The sequence below is a fragment of the Mesoplodon bidens genome (assembly GCF_964165515.1).
Source record: "Mesoplodon bidens genome assembly, chromosome: 10".
NCBI classification, from domain to species: Eukaryota; Metazoa; Chordata; class Mammalia; order Artiodactyla; family Ziphiidae; genus Mesoplodon; species Mesoplodon bidens.
Window position 1 is genome coordinate 71,238,961 of NC_138172.1, and position 16,164 is coordinate 71,255,124.

Sequence of the window (16,164 nt, forward strand, 5' to 3'; positions counted from 1 at the left end):
GCAGTGGAGAGCGGGGCTCTGGTTGAAGTTGGGGGCGGCTCCCATTTTCACCAGCCCAGAGAGCTGGATGCAAGAGCCCCCCACCCGTGATTCTGAAATAGATGTCCTTGCCTAAGCTGGATTGTCCTCGGAGCAGACGCCGAGGCTGAATGTGGGTGTGAGTAGTTCATCTGGGAAGTGATCCCAGGAAATGATCCCAAGAAAGAGGGCAAGAGAGACAGGGAGGAAGGCGGCCAACGCAGTGTGTGTGATGGAGCAGGTGACTCCTGTGGGCATCGGGGGCTCCACCTTGCTGGGCTCTCGGGGACACCGTGTAAGGCTCACTTCAGAGTTGTCCCCCAGGGCGGAAGGAGGCTGGGGTGTTTATCCACCAGCTCCTGTCCCTGTCAGTTGAGGATTGCTCCAGGGCAGGTTACCTCCTGCACTGCTGGCTTGCCCTGCACACAGGCGATCAGAAGGCTCACCTCACCTGTTTCTCTTCTCTTGGGGATCAATGTCCTGTACTGCCTTTGCTCCCATGTCTGAAAACCATTGTTTCACAGTTTTGTCTAGTCTTCAGTTGCTTAAGGAAGGAGGCTAACTCAGGTCCCTGTTGCTCTATCATGGCCATAAGTGGCAGTCCCACTTTTTCACGTACAGCGTGCTCTCAAGTGCCTTTCGATAGGCAGCACGGAGGGACGGAATGACCTCTGAGAAATTACGGGTCTAGTCAGGGACTGTCTCTGGGTTTCAATTTCTGTAGCTGTTCTTACAATTAATGCTTCCTAACTAACCACCCCAAGTCTCAGTGGCTAATGACAACCAGACGTTTATTTTCAGGAGAATGGGTCTTTGGGTCAGCCAGGGCGCAGCTGACCTGGGCTGGGCTTGACGGGGAAACTCTGCTCCAGGCTCCAGCGCTGCAGGGCTTGGCTCCAGGCTGCAGGCTGGGCTCAGGTCTGCTCACTGCATGTTCTGGGATGTAGGCTCAGGGGGCAGCACCTGCCCAGAGCATGATCTTCCCAAGCAGATCACTGGCGTGCAAGAGGCAGGCCCAACCACGCAAGCACATTTCACGCCTGTGCTTGTATCATATCTGCCAATATCCCACTGACCAAAGCAAGTCGCAGGGCCAAGCCCACATTTAAGGGGTAGGGAAGTGTACTCTGCGCCCATGAGGCCATGGCAAAGCTTTGGATGTATAATTCTATTACAGGGGGTGAAGAATTAAGGCTAGGTATTCAATCTACCACAGTTTCTCTATCTGCTTTCTAAAACTCCCCCTTTTCAAGATCCGAGAAAGTCACATTCCACACCTCCCTCTTCCTAACCCTTCCTGCCAAGGGAATGGTGGAGCCCATTCAGTTCTAGTAGGAACTGGGCTGGGTCACTGGCCAGGCCGCTTTCTGGAAGACATTTTGGAAAGCTCCACATTTCGGCCTGGAGTGAACTCAGATACTCTGGACCTCTTCACGGCTCCACTGAGCCTGGGTGCATTGCTGGAGAGTCTTTTCAGAACATTTCATTCATTTCTCCCACTTGCAAGAGCCAAAGAGCTTTGGGGAAGATGCACCGTGGTGGAGCAGGTGTCCACGTCAGAGGCCAGCTTCCCTTGGGAGGGACTTCGGGAGCTATCTGTGTTCCTCTTTTCTTCATTTCCTCTCCTGCCTTAGTGATTGTTCTAGAAGGTGGATCTGCACCCTGCATGGGCCCACACCACATGTCCCTGTCAATAAGGCCTTTGGATCCAGGAGATAACTTCTTGGCAGGGGAGCTACAGTCCACACACTATAAGCAGTTCCAGAGGGCTGGGGCACTAAGGTGTGCCAGGTACACGGAGGCTGTTTCTGATGGACTCTGGCTCACTCCACGCCATCCTCAGGGCTCTTGAGAGAGAGAGAGTGTGCGTGTATTTATGTGTGTGCCCTGTGGACTCCTGGGGAGGTTTTTAGAATCAGGCTGTAAGGGCTGTTTGGCCTCCCCCGGTTCTATGGGCTTTCCTGAGGACTTATCATGTGCCATAGAACTGCGAGGGCCACAATGCCCAGTAGGCCTCAGTCACAGAGCCCGAGGGAGGTCGTGGGGGCCTGAGAATCAGGAGAGCTGGTTCTGACTCTGATACTCATGAATTGAGTACCAGCTCGTGCAGGGGACACAGTGATGAGCAGGACAGACAGGTCCCTGTTGTCATGGAGCTTTTAGTCCTGGCGGTGGTGGTGGGGTTTGCGGGCCATTAGAAAATAAGCAAATAGGGAATTCCCTGGCGGTCCAGTGGTTAGGACTCCTCATTTTTGCTGCCATGGGCCCAGGTTCAATCCCTGGTTGGGGAACTAAGATCCCACAAGCCACACGGCATGGCCACAAGAGGAAAAAGGAAAAAAAGCAAATAAAGAAAGATGTCAGGTAGTAAAGATGAAAATATAACAGAGTGATGACCAGGGGGTCACTCTAGTTGGGGTGATCAGGGAAAGCCCCCCGAGGAGAGGACATTTGCCACTAACTGGCTATATATCAACAACCAGGTCCTCCCGTTCGCTTTAGTTTTCTAATGATACAAATGAGGGTGCGGGAGGGGCTCTCTGGGCCTGCCCAGCTTTGAAATGTCATGATCTAGCTTCTCCTGCATGATCCTTTTACCCAGACCTGAAAAGGGGTGGGGGAAGCCGATTATGCCGTGTTCTCTCTCTGCCCTCTCTCCGGGGTGGCGAGGGCCTGCACGTAGGGGACAGAGATAATGGAAGCAGTGGACAAGCACTTTTATTCAGTTGGCTTCATCTCCAGGTGCCATCCCTCTCCCCCCTCCACTCCCCTCCCCCACTGCAGCTGGCTTGGACCCTTGCTGCCAGGACCCTGAGGTAGGTGGCAGTTCCCCTAGGGGCTCTGGGGTGGGCATGGGGCGGCCCACCCAGTGGGCCGCTGGCTCTGTGTCTGGAATGCTGAGAGGGCTCCTGAGACAAGACTCCCCCAGATGCTCCCCCCATGGGAGCGGGGAGAATCAGCCCGAATCCTGCAGAGCCCTAAGAGGCGGGGTGAGGGCGAGGCCCAGGGCACCCACACTGCCCCTCTCAGCTCTCTGCAGAGCTCCCGGAGCCGTGCGCAGCTCTCTGGGTGCTGCCATGTTCTTAGACCTTGCAGTGGGGCAGCGGGGGTGGCTCCCTGGAGATACAGCTGATTCAGGCACCGCCTATGGGTCGTCTAGGCCATGGCGGAGGGTCTGGCCTGGGAGATCAGGACTGGCCATCAAGATGCCCTGGATTCCACTGCCTTGTCTTTGGCTCTGACCTGTTGTGTGGCCTGCCCCAGCCATTCCTGGGCTTCTCAACCAGGGGCTGGGGCAGGGGAGCGGGTGGGTAAGTTGCTAAAAATAACCCATTATCATTTCCCTCTCATTCTACCAGTGTGAGCTTCCCCTGCCACTACACTAGGGTGGTACTATTTCATAATCTCAAAGTTTCTGATCATCTGCGTGAAACACCGCCACAAGAGTGAGCTAAAGCCCTCATCCCACCCCAGTACCCTGGCATTGCCTGGCTGCCAGCAGCTCCAGCACCCACAGCAAGGATGGCACCGTAAGCCTGGCCCCAGTCTCACTGGCAGCCTCCAAGATATTATCCTTAAAGAAGTAGCCCCTCCACCAGAATCAAAGTCACCAGTTGCCCCCAGCAGCCCACAGATCACTGCTGAAGACAGGGCCTTCATCTGTTCTCCGTTCTTGCTGCCACAATGCACGGTGGATGCTTATTGGAAACCTGAAAGGAGACAAGTGTTCTTGGTTAGGCTGTGCGTGGAGCACGGACCCCTCCTGGATGGAAAGGCAAGGGGAGGAGGCTACAGGTCACCACTCTGGGTGACGGGCAAGGCACCTCTCAGGGCCTAACCTCTCAGGGCTGCATTTACTCCCCTTTGCAAAGGTTTCATCTCTCTGAGTCAGGATCCACCCTCGTTCTCCTATCCCACGATTTTCACTGACCCTCCTACTTAATTCTCGCAGAGATTCTCTCCTTGCTTTTTGCCCCAGATGTTCATTATATTCCATGATGGTTTCTCCTGACCACGTGGCTCCATCCTGTAGCCTCCCATAGCTGGATATGGAGAAGGGTTCTCTGGACTAAGAAGCAGGACCCCTGAGTTCTAGCCAGGATGGTCCCCAACCCGTGGTGTGACTTTGGGCAAAACATGTTTGTTCTCTGGGCCTCACTTCCTCATTTCCAAATCGCTGGAGCAGACAAGGTACCTGGAAAAAGCAAGGTAGCTAGTAGCATAGCTCCTTGCTTCGCAAAGAGTGGTCCACGGACCAGCAGCATTGGCATCTCCAGGAGCTTGTTAAGAAATGCAGAATCTTGGGCCCCACCCAGACTCACCGGCCCAGAAAAGTGTGAGAACTAGTGTGAGTGACGTGCAGTTAATTTGCTTAAAGTTTGACTATCATAATAAGAGCAAAAGGGAATTTCTGAAGATTCTCAGGTAAAGAATGCAGTGTTAAAAAAAAATTGCAGCAGGCAGAGATTGAGGGGTGAGGCAGCGCGGGAGCTGGGTGTGGCCGTGGGGACCTGGCAGTGGGAGAGTGTGGGCGTGGTCCGCTTGCTGTTGCTGGGGGAGAATGCGTAATTCTATGCGACACATCGAATGGGGGAGATAATGGGGAGGAAGAGACTGAAAACAATTCAAGGCTGTGAGTCCTTGGCCCTTCAGACCTAGTTCTGTGTGCAAGACCCTAGGCAGGCCTCACTGTTTAATTAAATGGAGATGGTCCTTATTTTTAAGACGTTCCTAGCTGTCCTGATTGAATCCCAGGACAGGAAGGGAGAATGTCAGACACACCAGACCATGGGAAGGTAATGTGCTCTAGTCACCCTGGACCCATGGTTCCCAGCTCTGCTACAGACTGGAAACCCCTGGGGAGCCCTTTGGAATCCTCCTACCCAGGTCACTCCCAGGATGGGTTAAATCAGAATCTCTGGGGTGGGTCTGGGCGATTCTGAGGAACAGCCAGCCTGAAACCCATTGCTTTCATCTCTCTATGCCAAGGACCGGCGAGGGCAGGTACCGGGGACCACCAGGCATGTGGCTGCTGAGCAAGTCACGGGTCTGATGCTTCCTCTGCCCCACTGACAAGCACCCAGGGCCAGGATTAGTGGGAAGGAGTGGGAAGGAGTCTGAGCCAGCTCCCACCCCAGGGCTGTCATTTCCGCCGCAGACAGTTGCCTGCGGTGATGACTGGGGGTAGGTCTGGGGCCGAGAAGAAACGGTGCAGGGTGAGGCTCAGAGTGCACAAGGCACCAAGACACAGATCCTCACATAGATGGACCTCAACCCACAACAAATGTGCCATTTCCAGTCCACTCTTTACTTTATAAACCTTTTTTTTTTTTTTTTTTTTTTTTGGCGGTACGCGGGCCTCTCACTGTTGTGGCCTCTCCCGTTGCGGAGCACAGGCTCCGGACGCGCAGGCTCAGCGGCCATGGCTCATGGGCCCAGCCGCTCCGCGGCATGTGGGATCTTCCCGGACCGGGGCACGAACCCGTGTCCCCTGCATCGGCAGGCGGACTCTCAACCACTGTGCCACCAGGGAAGCCCTATGAACCTTATTTAAGTGATGGAGCTCTCAGTCTATATTGGGATTTTGTGACTGTAGATTCCCAGAATGGAGGGTAATGCTGCACCCTTTACAAAACAATCACTGGTCTGTGTCGGACCAGTTCTCACCACAGAGGCCAACTTCCCCGATGATGGCTCCCTGGCGCTCAGCAGTTTACAGGGGACTTTTATGGACGTTATCTCAGGAGAGGCTGACCACCCAGGCAAAGGTGGAATCTGAACTTGACAGATGTGACAGGGAGGCTGGAGGAGGTGACCTGCCCAAGGTCTCCCATGGTGGAGACAGCCCTTGTGTTTGGGTCTCTTCCCTCCCAGATCTGTGTTCTTTCCACTTCGCTGGGGGGGTTCCTGACTGAAGGAGAGAGCCGGGGGCTTTTCAGAACAGAGGTGGTGGGGTTGGGAGCTCAGGGGGCTTTGGAGCCTCTTCCTGGCACCAGCTGGAGAAGAGGGCGTCGTGGTCACGGGGGTCACACCAAGGTTCCTGTCCAGACAGAAATACTTCCAAACTCAGGGATTAAGGAAGATTAAAAACAAAAAAAACAAAAGGCACTCTAGAAAGGGGTTAATCTCTGAAAGCCATCCTTGGCAGTTAGAAACAGCAGATTTGACACCATGGATGACTAACGCCCCTTACGGGGGAGATACACCTGTCCACGTGCGCCTCTGGCAGGGATTTAAACGCTCCACAGCTTTTCCACGAATCCTAAGTCAAGCAGGTTCATCCTGGCCCTTGGTGAAGTCTAAGAGCTGGACAAATTGGGCAAGGCTTGTGTTAAATCACTCTTTCTGGGCTGCTGCTCCCAGGCTGACGGTCACAAATTCCCCGTAATGAGCACTTCTGAAGGAGCCCAGGCAGACAGCGCCGCTAAATTAAGAGCAGAGGGGCCCAGGCCAGGGGAGAGGGAGTGTTTGCTTTGGCTGGGGAAGTGCCTGGGCCCCGGCCTGTGTGTTTGCCTGCCAGGGAGGCCTGATAAGTGGGCTGTGTAGAAAGCGCTGCGCGGTGGGACCTGGGCCATCTGTGCATCGGGAGAGGCTGCACCTGCTGCCCCTCAGCCCCGAACTGGCCGGAGAGGGACCCTTTGTCACCCTGTTTTCAGCTTCCTTGTGGCCCCATGGTCACTAAGAACCTGGGATTATCTTCTTTCCCTTGAGAATAAAAATTGAACCCTCGAACTTGTTTGTTTTGATGAATTACTTCCAGGCTGCTGTTTGTTTGGAGAACAAAGCTCCCCAGCTGCAGGGAGGGTGGAGGCCAAGAGAAAACACCCGCCAGCAGGGTGGCTTTCCAGACTGCGTGGCCCAGTGGAGAGAGCACGGGAGGCCAGGGTCCTCCTGGCTCTGCCATTTGTGAGCAGTTTCCTCTCCTGTCAAAAGGGGGATCACGCTCTTGGCTCTGGGTACTTTACAGGAGTGTTGAGGGAATAATATATGCGAAAGAAACGTATAACTGGTAACCTGCCATACGCATTGTAATAAAAACGCCCCAGTCTTCGGCCCAGCTTTCTGCACCAGCTGGGCCTGGTGTCAGCAGGAAGATGCCATCCTGACATAGACCTTGGGCGTCTGCCTCTTCTCTTCTGAGAAGGTTGGATGCTCACATCTCTATTACGTGTACAAAAGCTAAGTAAACATAACGTTAAAGTATTGCTTATTTGTAGACTTCTTGACAGGACAAATAACGGTTGATTTTTATGAATTTGTTCACTGTGGGTTGTGTCTCCCAGCCCCAAAAGCCAACACTCCCTTATGTCCTGGACATCATCCCCTCCAATTCCTCAAAGAACTTTCTCCTGCAGTTTTGGTCCTCTTTCCCAAATCATAAATTCCCCCCCCCCCCCCCACATCCAGCACTGGGCCATTCCTTTCAGTATATAAACGAGTCTTCATGACCCTCACATGTCCCGTTCAGGCAGCGGGTAAGTCCAGGCCACCCTCCCCCTGGACCTTCCTGGGAAGGTACTTCCCTGAGAAGTGCGCCGCTTCTGGTCCTCCACCGCCTACACCAACAAACATACAGCAGCCAGAGCGAGCTTTCGAAAGCACTGATCAGATCACATCACGCTATGGTTTAAGTTCTTCACAGAGCTCCCACCACTCCTGGAATGGAAGCCAAGGCCCTTACCCTCACCTACAAGGTCCATGTGATCCGGCCGTGCTCCCTGGCTTGGCTCCCCCAGCCTGTAACCAAGCCAAGCTCCTTCCCCTCCAGGGCTGGTCACGTTCTGCTCTTCCCAGACTGAGTGGAAGGTTCACTTCCAGAACCGCATGGCTACGCCATCCTCACTCTTCAGCCATCAGTTTCAAGCTCTCCCCCCGCCCAGTGTCCCTGGGGATCTCTACACATTACATATTTCAGCTACTTTAAAGCACTGATTGGCACCTCGGATGACCTTATGTCTTTGTTGATGTGGTCATTGTCTGTCTTCTTCCTTCCAGAATGTCAAGGGCTTGAGTCTGTCTTGTTCACTGATATGGCCCCAGCACTGGTACAGGGCCTGACATACAGATGGTGCCTAATAAATGCAGTGTTCATTCACTGATTGGCTGTTCAGTATTGTTCCATGTCTGATACATATCATTAGAGTATTTGGGGGAGAGATGGGGGCCTTGGAGAGCACTGAATCTGAATTCAATTTTTTTTCTTTTTTAGACAAGGAACCTGAGGATGAGAGAAGGCAAGTTATGTGGTCAAGGCGTCACGGCAGGTTGGTGGCAGAGCTGGCGGGTCCCAGGTCTCAGAAAAGACCTGACAATGGCGCTGATGCTGCTGATGCTGGTGGTGAAGAAAGAACAGTCAGCAGGCTGGCATCCCAGCGAGGGTGAGGACGATATGACAAAGGCCACCCTTTCCTTGGGGTGCTCTGTCCATGTGCACACCTCCTACTATCTAAACTGCAGGGAGTTGGCGGTGAAGCTGCGTGTAGGCCTCTCAGGGCAGGTGTCGGACATCATAGGATCCAGGTCGGCTGTTTCACCCATCAGGGTGCCTTGCTGCCATGTGAAAGCAATGCCAAGCCTGACTAGTAGCCTTTGGATTACAGTGCTGGGATGAGGCTAAGACTAAAAGCAGGGCTGGGGTAGGGGGCCCCGGATGGAGTCTAGTCCCTGTGGGTCTCCAGGGAGAAGGAAGGAGAAGAGAAGGCCTGTCCACGGTGGCTGAGCAGGTGCCAAGACGAAGGGGAGAGGTCAGTGATGGAGGCCAGGAAGGGCCTTCTCTTTCTCTTCCTGTTTCTGACACACCATATATTTCTTCTGTAACTGTTACCACGTCCTCAGGCCTGGGCTTTCATGTGGTGTTTACATCTCCAACTCGCTGGCAAGGACCATGCTCCAAAAGGAGAGTGAAATTTTGAGCCAGGGGTTAAACAAGTTACCAAACCATCACTCAGCCCTTCCTGTTTGGAGAGGGCTGGGCAGAGGGGAGTGGGCTCTGGGGACAGGTAACAAGAGGAGCTGAAGATGTGGAGGAGGGAGAGCAGCCTTGCCAAGCAGGGCAGGGGCACCTGGGCCAGCCACCCCCTTGGCCTGTCTCGGTGTGTCCGATGCTGCCTTCTGGGGCTTTCTCCAGGAGGAGGCCAAGGCAGGCACACGTGAAGTGACTGCAAGGCCAGGCCCGAGGCTTTGGGAACATTTGGGAAACTTCCAGCTTCCTCAGCTCATTGTTTCTCTAGCCTCCCCCCTTTGCCGCCCCTTGACCATGGCCCTGGAGGAGCCGCCGGGGAAGGTGCACTGACCTGTCCTCTGCAGGATGCTCTGTCTGGCCTTGATGAACGCCAGGATGTCGGAGTCTGTCCGGCTGTCCCCCGTGAGCGGGACTGACGACATTGGCCTCTCTGGGATCCTGGGGACAAGCACAGGTCACACTTTACGACGCCTTGTGTTTGGCCCCAGCGCTCACCTTTCCATAGTGCTTTCCTGCGTTCACTGACTGGATCTCACCCAGGGGCTGCGGGCTCCTGCCTCCTCGCCCCCCTCCTTCTCTGCAGCACCTACAGCAATCCTTCTGCACCCAGACGAGGCACGTGTCCCCCAGTCCTTTGGCTCAAACCCTTAGTGGCTTCTCATCACTCTTGGAATGAAATTCAAACTCCGTCTCTGTGTGATGTGGGCCCATTCACTGTGCTCCGGCCACCCTGATACTCTGTTACACCAAGTTCCTTCTGGCCTCAGGCCCTTTGCCTTGCTGTCTCCTCTTCCTGGACTGCTCTCCCCTCAGACCCTTACACAGCTCACAGGCTTTCTCTCAGCACCTTCTCCATCCTCTCACCCCACCTTCCTCTCCCTGCACCCACACCCCTCCCCCGCCCCTAACTTACCCAAACCAAGCCCATTCTACCTGGGGCCAGATTCCTTCAGCACCCAACTTAGATGTTATATCCTCTAGGATGTGTCCCCACTGCATCCCCGTCCCCGACCATGGCTTAGCTAGCTGCTCCTGAGACAGAGAGAAGTCTTCTCCCTTCTCTCCTTAAAAACAGAACCATAATATTTAGCCCAGCAAGTTGTCACATTAAAAAACTGCATTTCCCAGCCTTCTTTGCAGCTACGTGTGGTCAGGTGACCAGGTTCTGGCCAATGAGATTTGTAAGAAGTGAAATCCCCTTAAAAAGGGAGGGATGCATGTCACCTTCTCCCTCCTCTTTTTCCATCCACCTCCTATACATAAAATCCCCCTTGAGAAAATTCAAAGCAAGGTACTCTCCTGGCTCTGCCAAGCGTCCATCCTCACACCTGTCACTCCACACAGCAGGTGACAGTATCCACTCTCTTAGAAGGCAGCGAGGATTATAAATAACAAAGGGTGGTTCGTTATCACATGTAATTTTTGGCGTTCCAGCTGCAAGTCAGTGAGAAGTGCTAAAGCAGAGTTGCGGCAGGGAGCCTGGGACAGCTCTGGAGCTGTGTGTTCTGTCCAGGATTGGGAGGGACGGTGGGTGGAATTCACCCTTGGATGGCCTGCCTGCCACGGGAAGAAGGGCATGCAGGTATTCTAGTTAGAGGGCATGGAGACACGTGCTGGGGAGAGGCCTCGTCGGCTTCGTTCATCCTGGAGTGAATGGCTCACAGGCCTGAGGCCAGGCTTCTCAACTCCATGCCCTTCCCTGCCTGGGGACTCTGCACAGGGCTGGTGGGCCACGTGGAACTGCCCCTGGGCTGGCTCCTGTTCCTTGAATGGCCCCAGGTATGTCATTTACAAGGATACATGAAGCCACTCTGCCTGCATGGGGCCCCAGCGACCCTGGGGAAAATTCCTTGGCTCTGGGAGTTGGCATCTGTGAGAGATCCCAGGGAATTCCTGGGGTACCATGGCGGAGGCCTGCCCTGGGCTCTGTCTGTGAGGCCACTGCACAAGGGGCTCCTTGGGTTGTGAGGGAAGCAGATTGGCGATTTCAGCCTGCTGCACCCACGGCAGCGGCTGTCGCAGGTGTCAGAGAGGGGAGACCACAGACCTGTCCTCCAGGGGGGTGCTGGGGCTGTTGTGCTCCTGGCTGTGCAGAAGGGGGCCAGGCGAGGGCAGGACTTTCCTGGCATACACGTCACTGCAAGAGACAAGTCGACAAAAGAAAAGGGTATGGGAGGAGGTTTACAGAAGAGGAATTTAGAGTTTATATCTAGGAGCTGTACGGACTGAAAGTTTGTCTCCCCAAAATTGATAGGTTGAAATTGAATCCCCAGTGTGATGGTATCTGGAGGTGGGGCCTTGGGAAGATAATTAGTTTGGATGAGGTCATGAGGGTGGAGCCCCCATTATAGGATTGATGCCCTTATAAGAAGAGGAGGAGAGATCAGAGCCGTCTCTACCAGCTGAGGGCACAGAGAGGAGGCAGTCGTCTGCAAACCAGGGAGAGGGTTCTTACCAGAAGCGGATCCTGTGGACCTTGATCTGGGACTTCCCAGCCTCCAGAACTGTGAGAAATAAATAAGTCCCTGTTGTTTAAGCTGCTTAGTCTATGGTCATTCAAGCTGCTATACCAGAACACCATAGACTGGATGGCTTAAACAACAGGAATTTATTTCTCTCTGGAGGCTGGAAGTCTGAGATCAGGGTGCCAGCATGGTCAAGACTGCCGACTTCTCGCTGTGTTCTCACATGGTAGAAAGAGAGTGAGCTAGGTCTCTGGCCTCTTCTCATCAGGGCACTAATCCCATTCATGAGGGCCCCACCCTCATGACCTAAAGGCCTACCTCCAAAGATGATCACTTTGGAGGTTAGACTTCAACATAGGAATTTTGGAGGACACATTCAGTTTATAACATTCTGCCCCTGCCCCTCCCCCATTCAAGTCCTTCTCATGTAAGATACATTCATTCCATTCCACCAGCCCCCGACTTATGCCAGCATTAACTCTAAAGTCCAAAATCTCATCCATGGAAATATCATCTAAATCAGATATGGGTGACACTCAAGGTTTGCTTCATCCTAAGGCAAAAATGCCTTGCCGGCTGTGGACCTGTAAAACCAGACAAGTTATGTGCTTCCAAAATGCAATGATGGGACAAGCATAGGATAGACATTTCCATTCCAAAAGGGAGAAACAGGAAAGAAGGAGGGAGTGACAGGTCCCAAGCAAGTCCAAAACCTAGCAATGCAAACTCCATGAGATCCTACGGCTTGAGAACAATCCTCTTTGGCTTGACGCTCTACCCTCCGGACCCACTGGGGTGAGGGTCCTGTCTTCTGGACCCATGGGTGGAGTTGCTGCTGGGCTCTGCTGGGCAGGGGTCGTGCCCTCATAGTTCTGCTGATCGGCCCCACCCCCACAGCCTTGGGCAGAGGCTGTCTGGATTGTTGAAAGCAAGGCTATGGTCCCCCCTTTTGAAATGGAGGAGGCAGCTGTGATGATCTCTGAATTGCCTTTGGGGTCATTCTTCCCTTGTCTTGAAGGATAGTGCCCATTGATGACAGAATAGCTCTATGGTCCTGTCCTGTGAGGTCCAAGAAGTCCACCAGCCTTCCTTTCCTTTTTTTTTTTTTTTTTGCGGTACGCGGGCCTCTCACTGTTGTGGCCTCTCCCGTTGCGGAGCACAGGCTCTGGACGCGCAGGCTCAGCGGCCATTGCTCACGGGCCCAGCCGCTCCATGGCATTTGGGATCTTCCCAGACCAGGGCATGAACCCGTGTTCCCTGCATCGGCAGGAGGACTCTCAACCACTGCGCCACCAGGGGAAGCCCCACCAGCCTTCCTTTCTTCCTCCCATCTCCTTCTGCTTCAGTTCAGTCTGGCAGTTTTCCTGCTGGGGAGGCTGATGAAGTCTGGGATTCACACCCACACTAATCTCATAGCATTCTCTTCTGAGGATGTTTTCTCATTTTTTGCTGTATGGATAGGCTGAGAATTTTCCAAATCTTTAAGTTCTAGTTCCATTTTGCTTAATAATTCCATCTTCAAATCTTTCCTCTCTTCTTGTATTTTGCTATAAGCAGTCAGGAGGAGCCAAGCCTCTCCCTCAACACTTTGCTTAGAAATCTCCTCAGCTAAATGTCCAATTTTATCACTTGCAAGTTCTTTCCACAAAACACTAGAACATGAACACAATTCAGCCAAGTTCTTTGCCACTTTATAACAAGATCACCTTTTCTTCACTGCCCGATAACACGTTCCTCATTTCTGTCTGAGACCTCACCAGAATGGCCTTTACCATCCATATTTCTACCAACATTCTCTACGTGATTATTTCTGTATTCCCTAAGAAGATAGCAGATTTCTCTACAGCTCTCCTCTTTCCTTTCTGAGCCCTCACCAGAACTGCCTTTAAAAGTCCATTTGTGACAACCTCAGCATCTTCTAGCATGTGTTTCAAAACTCTGACAGCCTCTACCCACTACCTGGTTCCAAAACTGCTTCTACATTTTTAAGTATCTGTTATAGTAACACCCCACTTCTGGTACTAATTTCTGACTGAGTTTCTTTGGGCTGCTATAAAAAATTACTGTAGGCTGAGTGGCTTATAAACAATGGAAATTCATTTCTCACAGTTCTGGAGGCTGCAAGTCTGAGATCAGGGTGCTAGCGTGGTTGTGTTCTGGTGAGAGTCTTCTTCTGGGTTGCAGACTGCCGACTTCTTGCTGTGTTCTCACATGGTAGAGTGAGCTAGGACTCTGGCCTCTTTTTATAAGGTCACTATTTCCATTCTCGAGGGCCCCACCCTCATGACCAAATTAGATCCCAAAGGCCCCTTCTCTTAATACCCTCACTTTGGGGATTAGAGTTCAACATATGAATTTTGGGGACACATTCAGTCTATAACAGATGGTTTATACACTAATTTTCATTGCTAGAGCATTGCATGTACCAGCTGTGGTCGTGGAACAAAAACAACAATGATCACAACCGTCATTTATAGACACTATCTGCACACCAGGTCCTGCTCTGCAAACATCACGCCATTTAATCCTCTCAATAGCCTCACCATCCCCGTTATATAGATGAGAAAGCTGAGGCTCAGAGAGGTTAAAGAAATTCTAAAAGTTGCCCAGTGGTAAGTGGCAGTATCTGGATCTAATCACAGCTCTGTGAGGCTTCAGAACTTGTGCTTTATTAACCGGACTCAGCTCTGCATTCTGAGAAAACACATGCTGGAGACACATGGCTTATCCCTGGCCACATGGACTGACCCTGGGTGGCCCTGGCTGACCGGCTCTGTGCTCCCTGAGTGAGGAGTTAGACCCAACAGCTCATGCAGATGCAGTTTTGCCCATTTAACTGATGTGCGCTCCTTGCCTTGGATTCTCAGTTGGGAAACAGTGGAACCCAACAGCACCCCTTGGGAGGTGGAGAGGCAAGCTATCCTGGGATGTCAGTGACATGACGGGATCCCCTCCCTTGCTTTGCAATGTCCTGCCTAGACACAATATCGGAGCAGAAAGAGGCCACCGAAGCCACCTGGCCAGAACCCTCATTTCACAGGTGGGGACTCTGGGGGTGACTGGCAGGCTGGGTTAGAGACAGGTGCTCTGGCTTTGCTCAGCATGCGTCAGCAGCCCCAGGCTCTCCACAGGCCCAATAACCTACTGTCCTAGCCGTGGGCACTGCTTCCTCTCCAGCTCTTGTCTTCTGCCCTCTCCTGTCTCAGCCAGGGCAGGGCCTCTTACCCTGGGCCTGCCTCCACCGGCTCAGGACTGTGGGTCCTACAAACGGGAAAGGAAATCAGAGCCTGGGATGTTTTTTTTTTTTTTTTCCCCTCAGATGTCTATTTCCCAGTATCCCAGAGACTCTGCACTGAGTCTTTGGGTGAGCTGAGCATCTGTGCTGCCTGATGAGGGCCACTGTAGGACCAGAGGCAGCCACAAGGTGGCAGGCTCTGCATGCCTTTCTTTGGAGAACAGAGGCAAGTTCCTACGGTTCCTTCCGAACGGTTCCTGGAGCAGGCCTCAACTAGGGAAGGAGAAAGGGCTTTCCATCCCGCAGGTGCTGCAATGACACCAGGTCACGGTCAGTTTGGAAGCTGCAGCAAGTCTTGCAAGATCAAGCCACTGGCACACAAATGGCTCATGAACTCAATGGTTTCCCGGCCGAGCCTTTTCTAAGATTCCAGGGAGTGCTCACAGGTGCTAACTGTTGAGGGTTGGGAGTGGGTGGAAGAGGGCAGAGATGGAGGTGACAGGACAGATGGGGGCATCCAGCACCCTCTGCCGAGGCCCAGCTGCCCATCCCGTTGCCTTGAGCAGCTCCCGCAGGAGGATGGCGCAATGTGATGGCTTGGGGTTCCTCCAGCCCTGAGGCTGCAGGAGCATCCCTGGATGCCATAGCTCGGCCTCTGAACCCTCAGGGTCATACCACAAATGACTTTTGTCCTCTCTCCTGACCCACGAGCCTTTGACGGTGAATTCACTTCTCACGCTGACATTCCTTCTGGAGAGAGCGCACACCAGCCATCAGAATTAATCATCTCTTCCTTCACAAGGATTAGTAAGTAATAGTAATTAGGCCTCCTCATGATGGCTGCCCATCAGAGTGTTGTGAATTTAGTGTGATCAGCCCACAGGCCCAGAGCATCCCTGGGGAAGTGATGAAATCAGGTTTCTGTCAGAACCCGAGGAGCAGAGGGCCAGCCCCTGGGCTGCAGTGGTTCCATCAGGGGCAGCGTCTCTGGAGCTCAGGGGAGACAGGCAGCTGGACTCTCACTCTCCGGTTCCAGCAGCTCTTCAGTGGCCCCGGGACACTCGCCTGCTCGTGGAAGAATAGTGTCAGAGGGACCTCGATGCATCCTACAGATGAGACGAGGGGATCCCAAAGGGGGAGCTGGCTTGCCCGAGGGCCAGCACCCAGAAGAGCACCCTTTGTGAAAGTCTAAACTGAGGGGACCCCTTGCAGGTAACCCATGGTGAGCTGATGGGCACCTTGGAGATCCAAGGTTCTGAATTTCAAGGTTAAGGATCTCTTGGAAAGCACATCCAGGCATCACCTTAACTTGGGATACCTAAGGAATATCCAGGAAGGCCAGGCCAGGATAGGCCCTGCCGCTCAGACAAGGTAGGTGCTGGGGGAGGATTCTAACGGTGTTTCCCCAGGAGATCCTAGGAGGCCTGCCCAGTGGCCAGTTCTTAGACCCATTCCAGGGTGGACACTCTCTCAGAGAAGCTGGC

General features: G+C 53.2%; 1 protein-coding gene across 2 annotated transcripts in view; it reads right to left on the reverse strand.

The window, feature by feature from the left end:
* Positions 1-2,834: 2,834 nt before the first annotated feature.
* The window catches only part of KIF6 (kinesin family member 6), a 419,445-nt gene continuing 406,115 nt past the window's right edge, over positions 2,835-16,164 (reverse strand). For both annotated transcript variants that reach the window (XM_081246112.1, XM_081246111.1), the window contains exons 20-22: positions 11,028-11,117; positions 9,312-9,418; positions 2,835-3,728 (exon numbers count right to left, since the gene is read on the reverse strand). In XM_081246112.1, the coding sequence (XP_081102238.1) occupies positions 3,718-3,728; positions 9,312-9,418; positions 11,028-11,117 (208 nt within the window). In that variant the 3' untranslated portion in view covers positions 2,835-3,717. The remainder of the gene's footprint in view (positions 3,729-9,311; positions 9,419-11,027; positions 11,118-16,164) is intronic.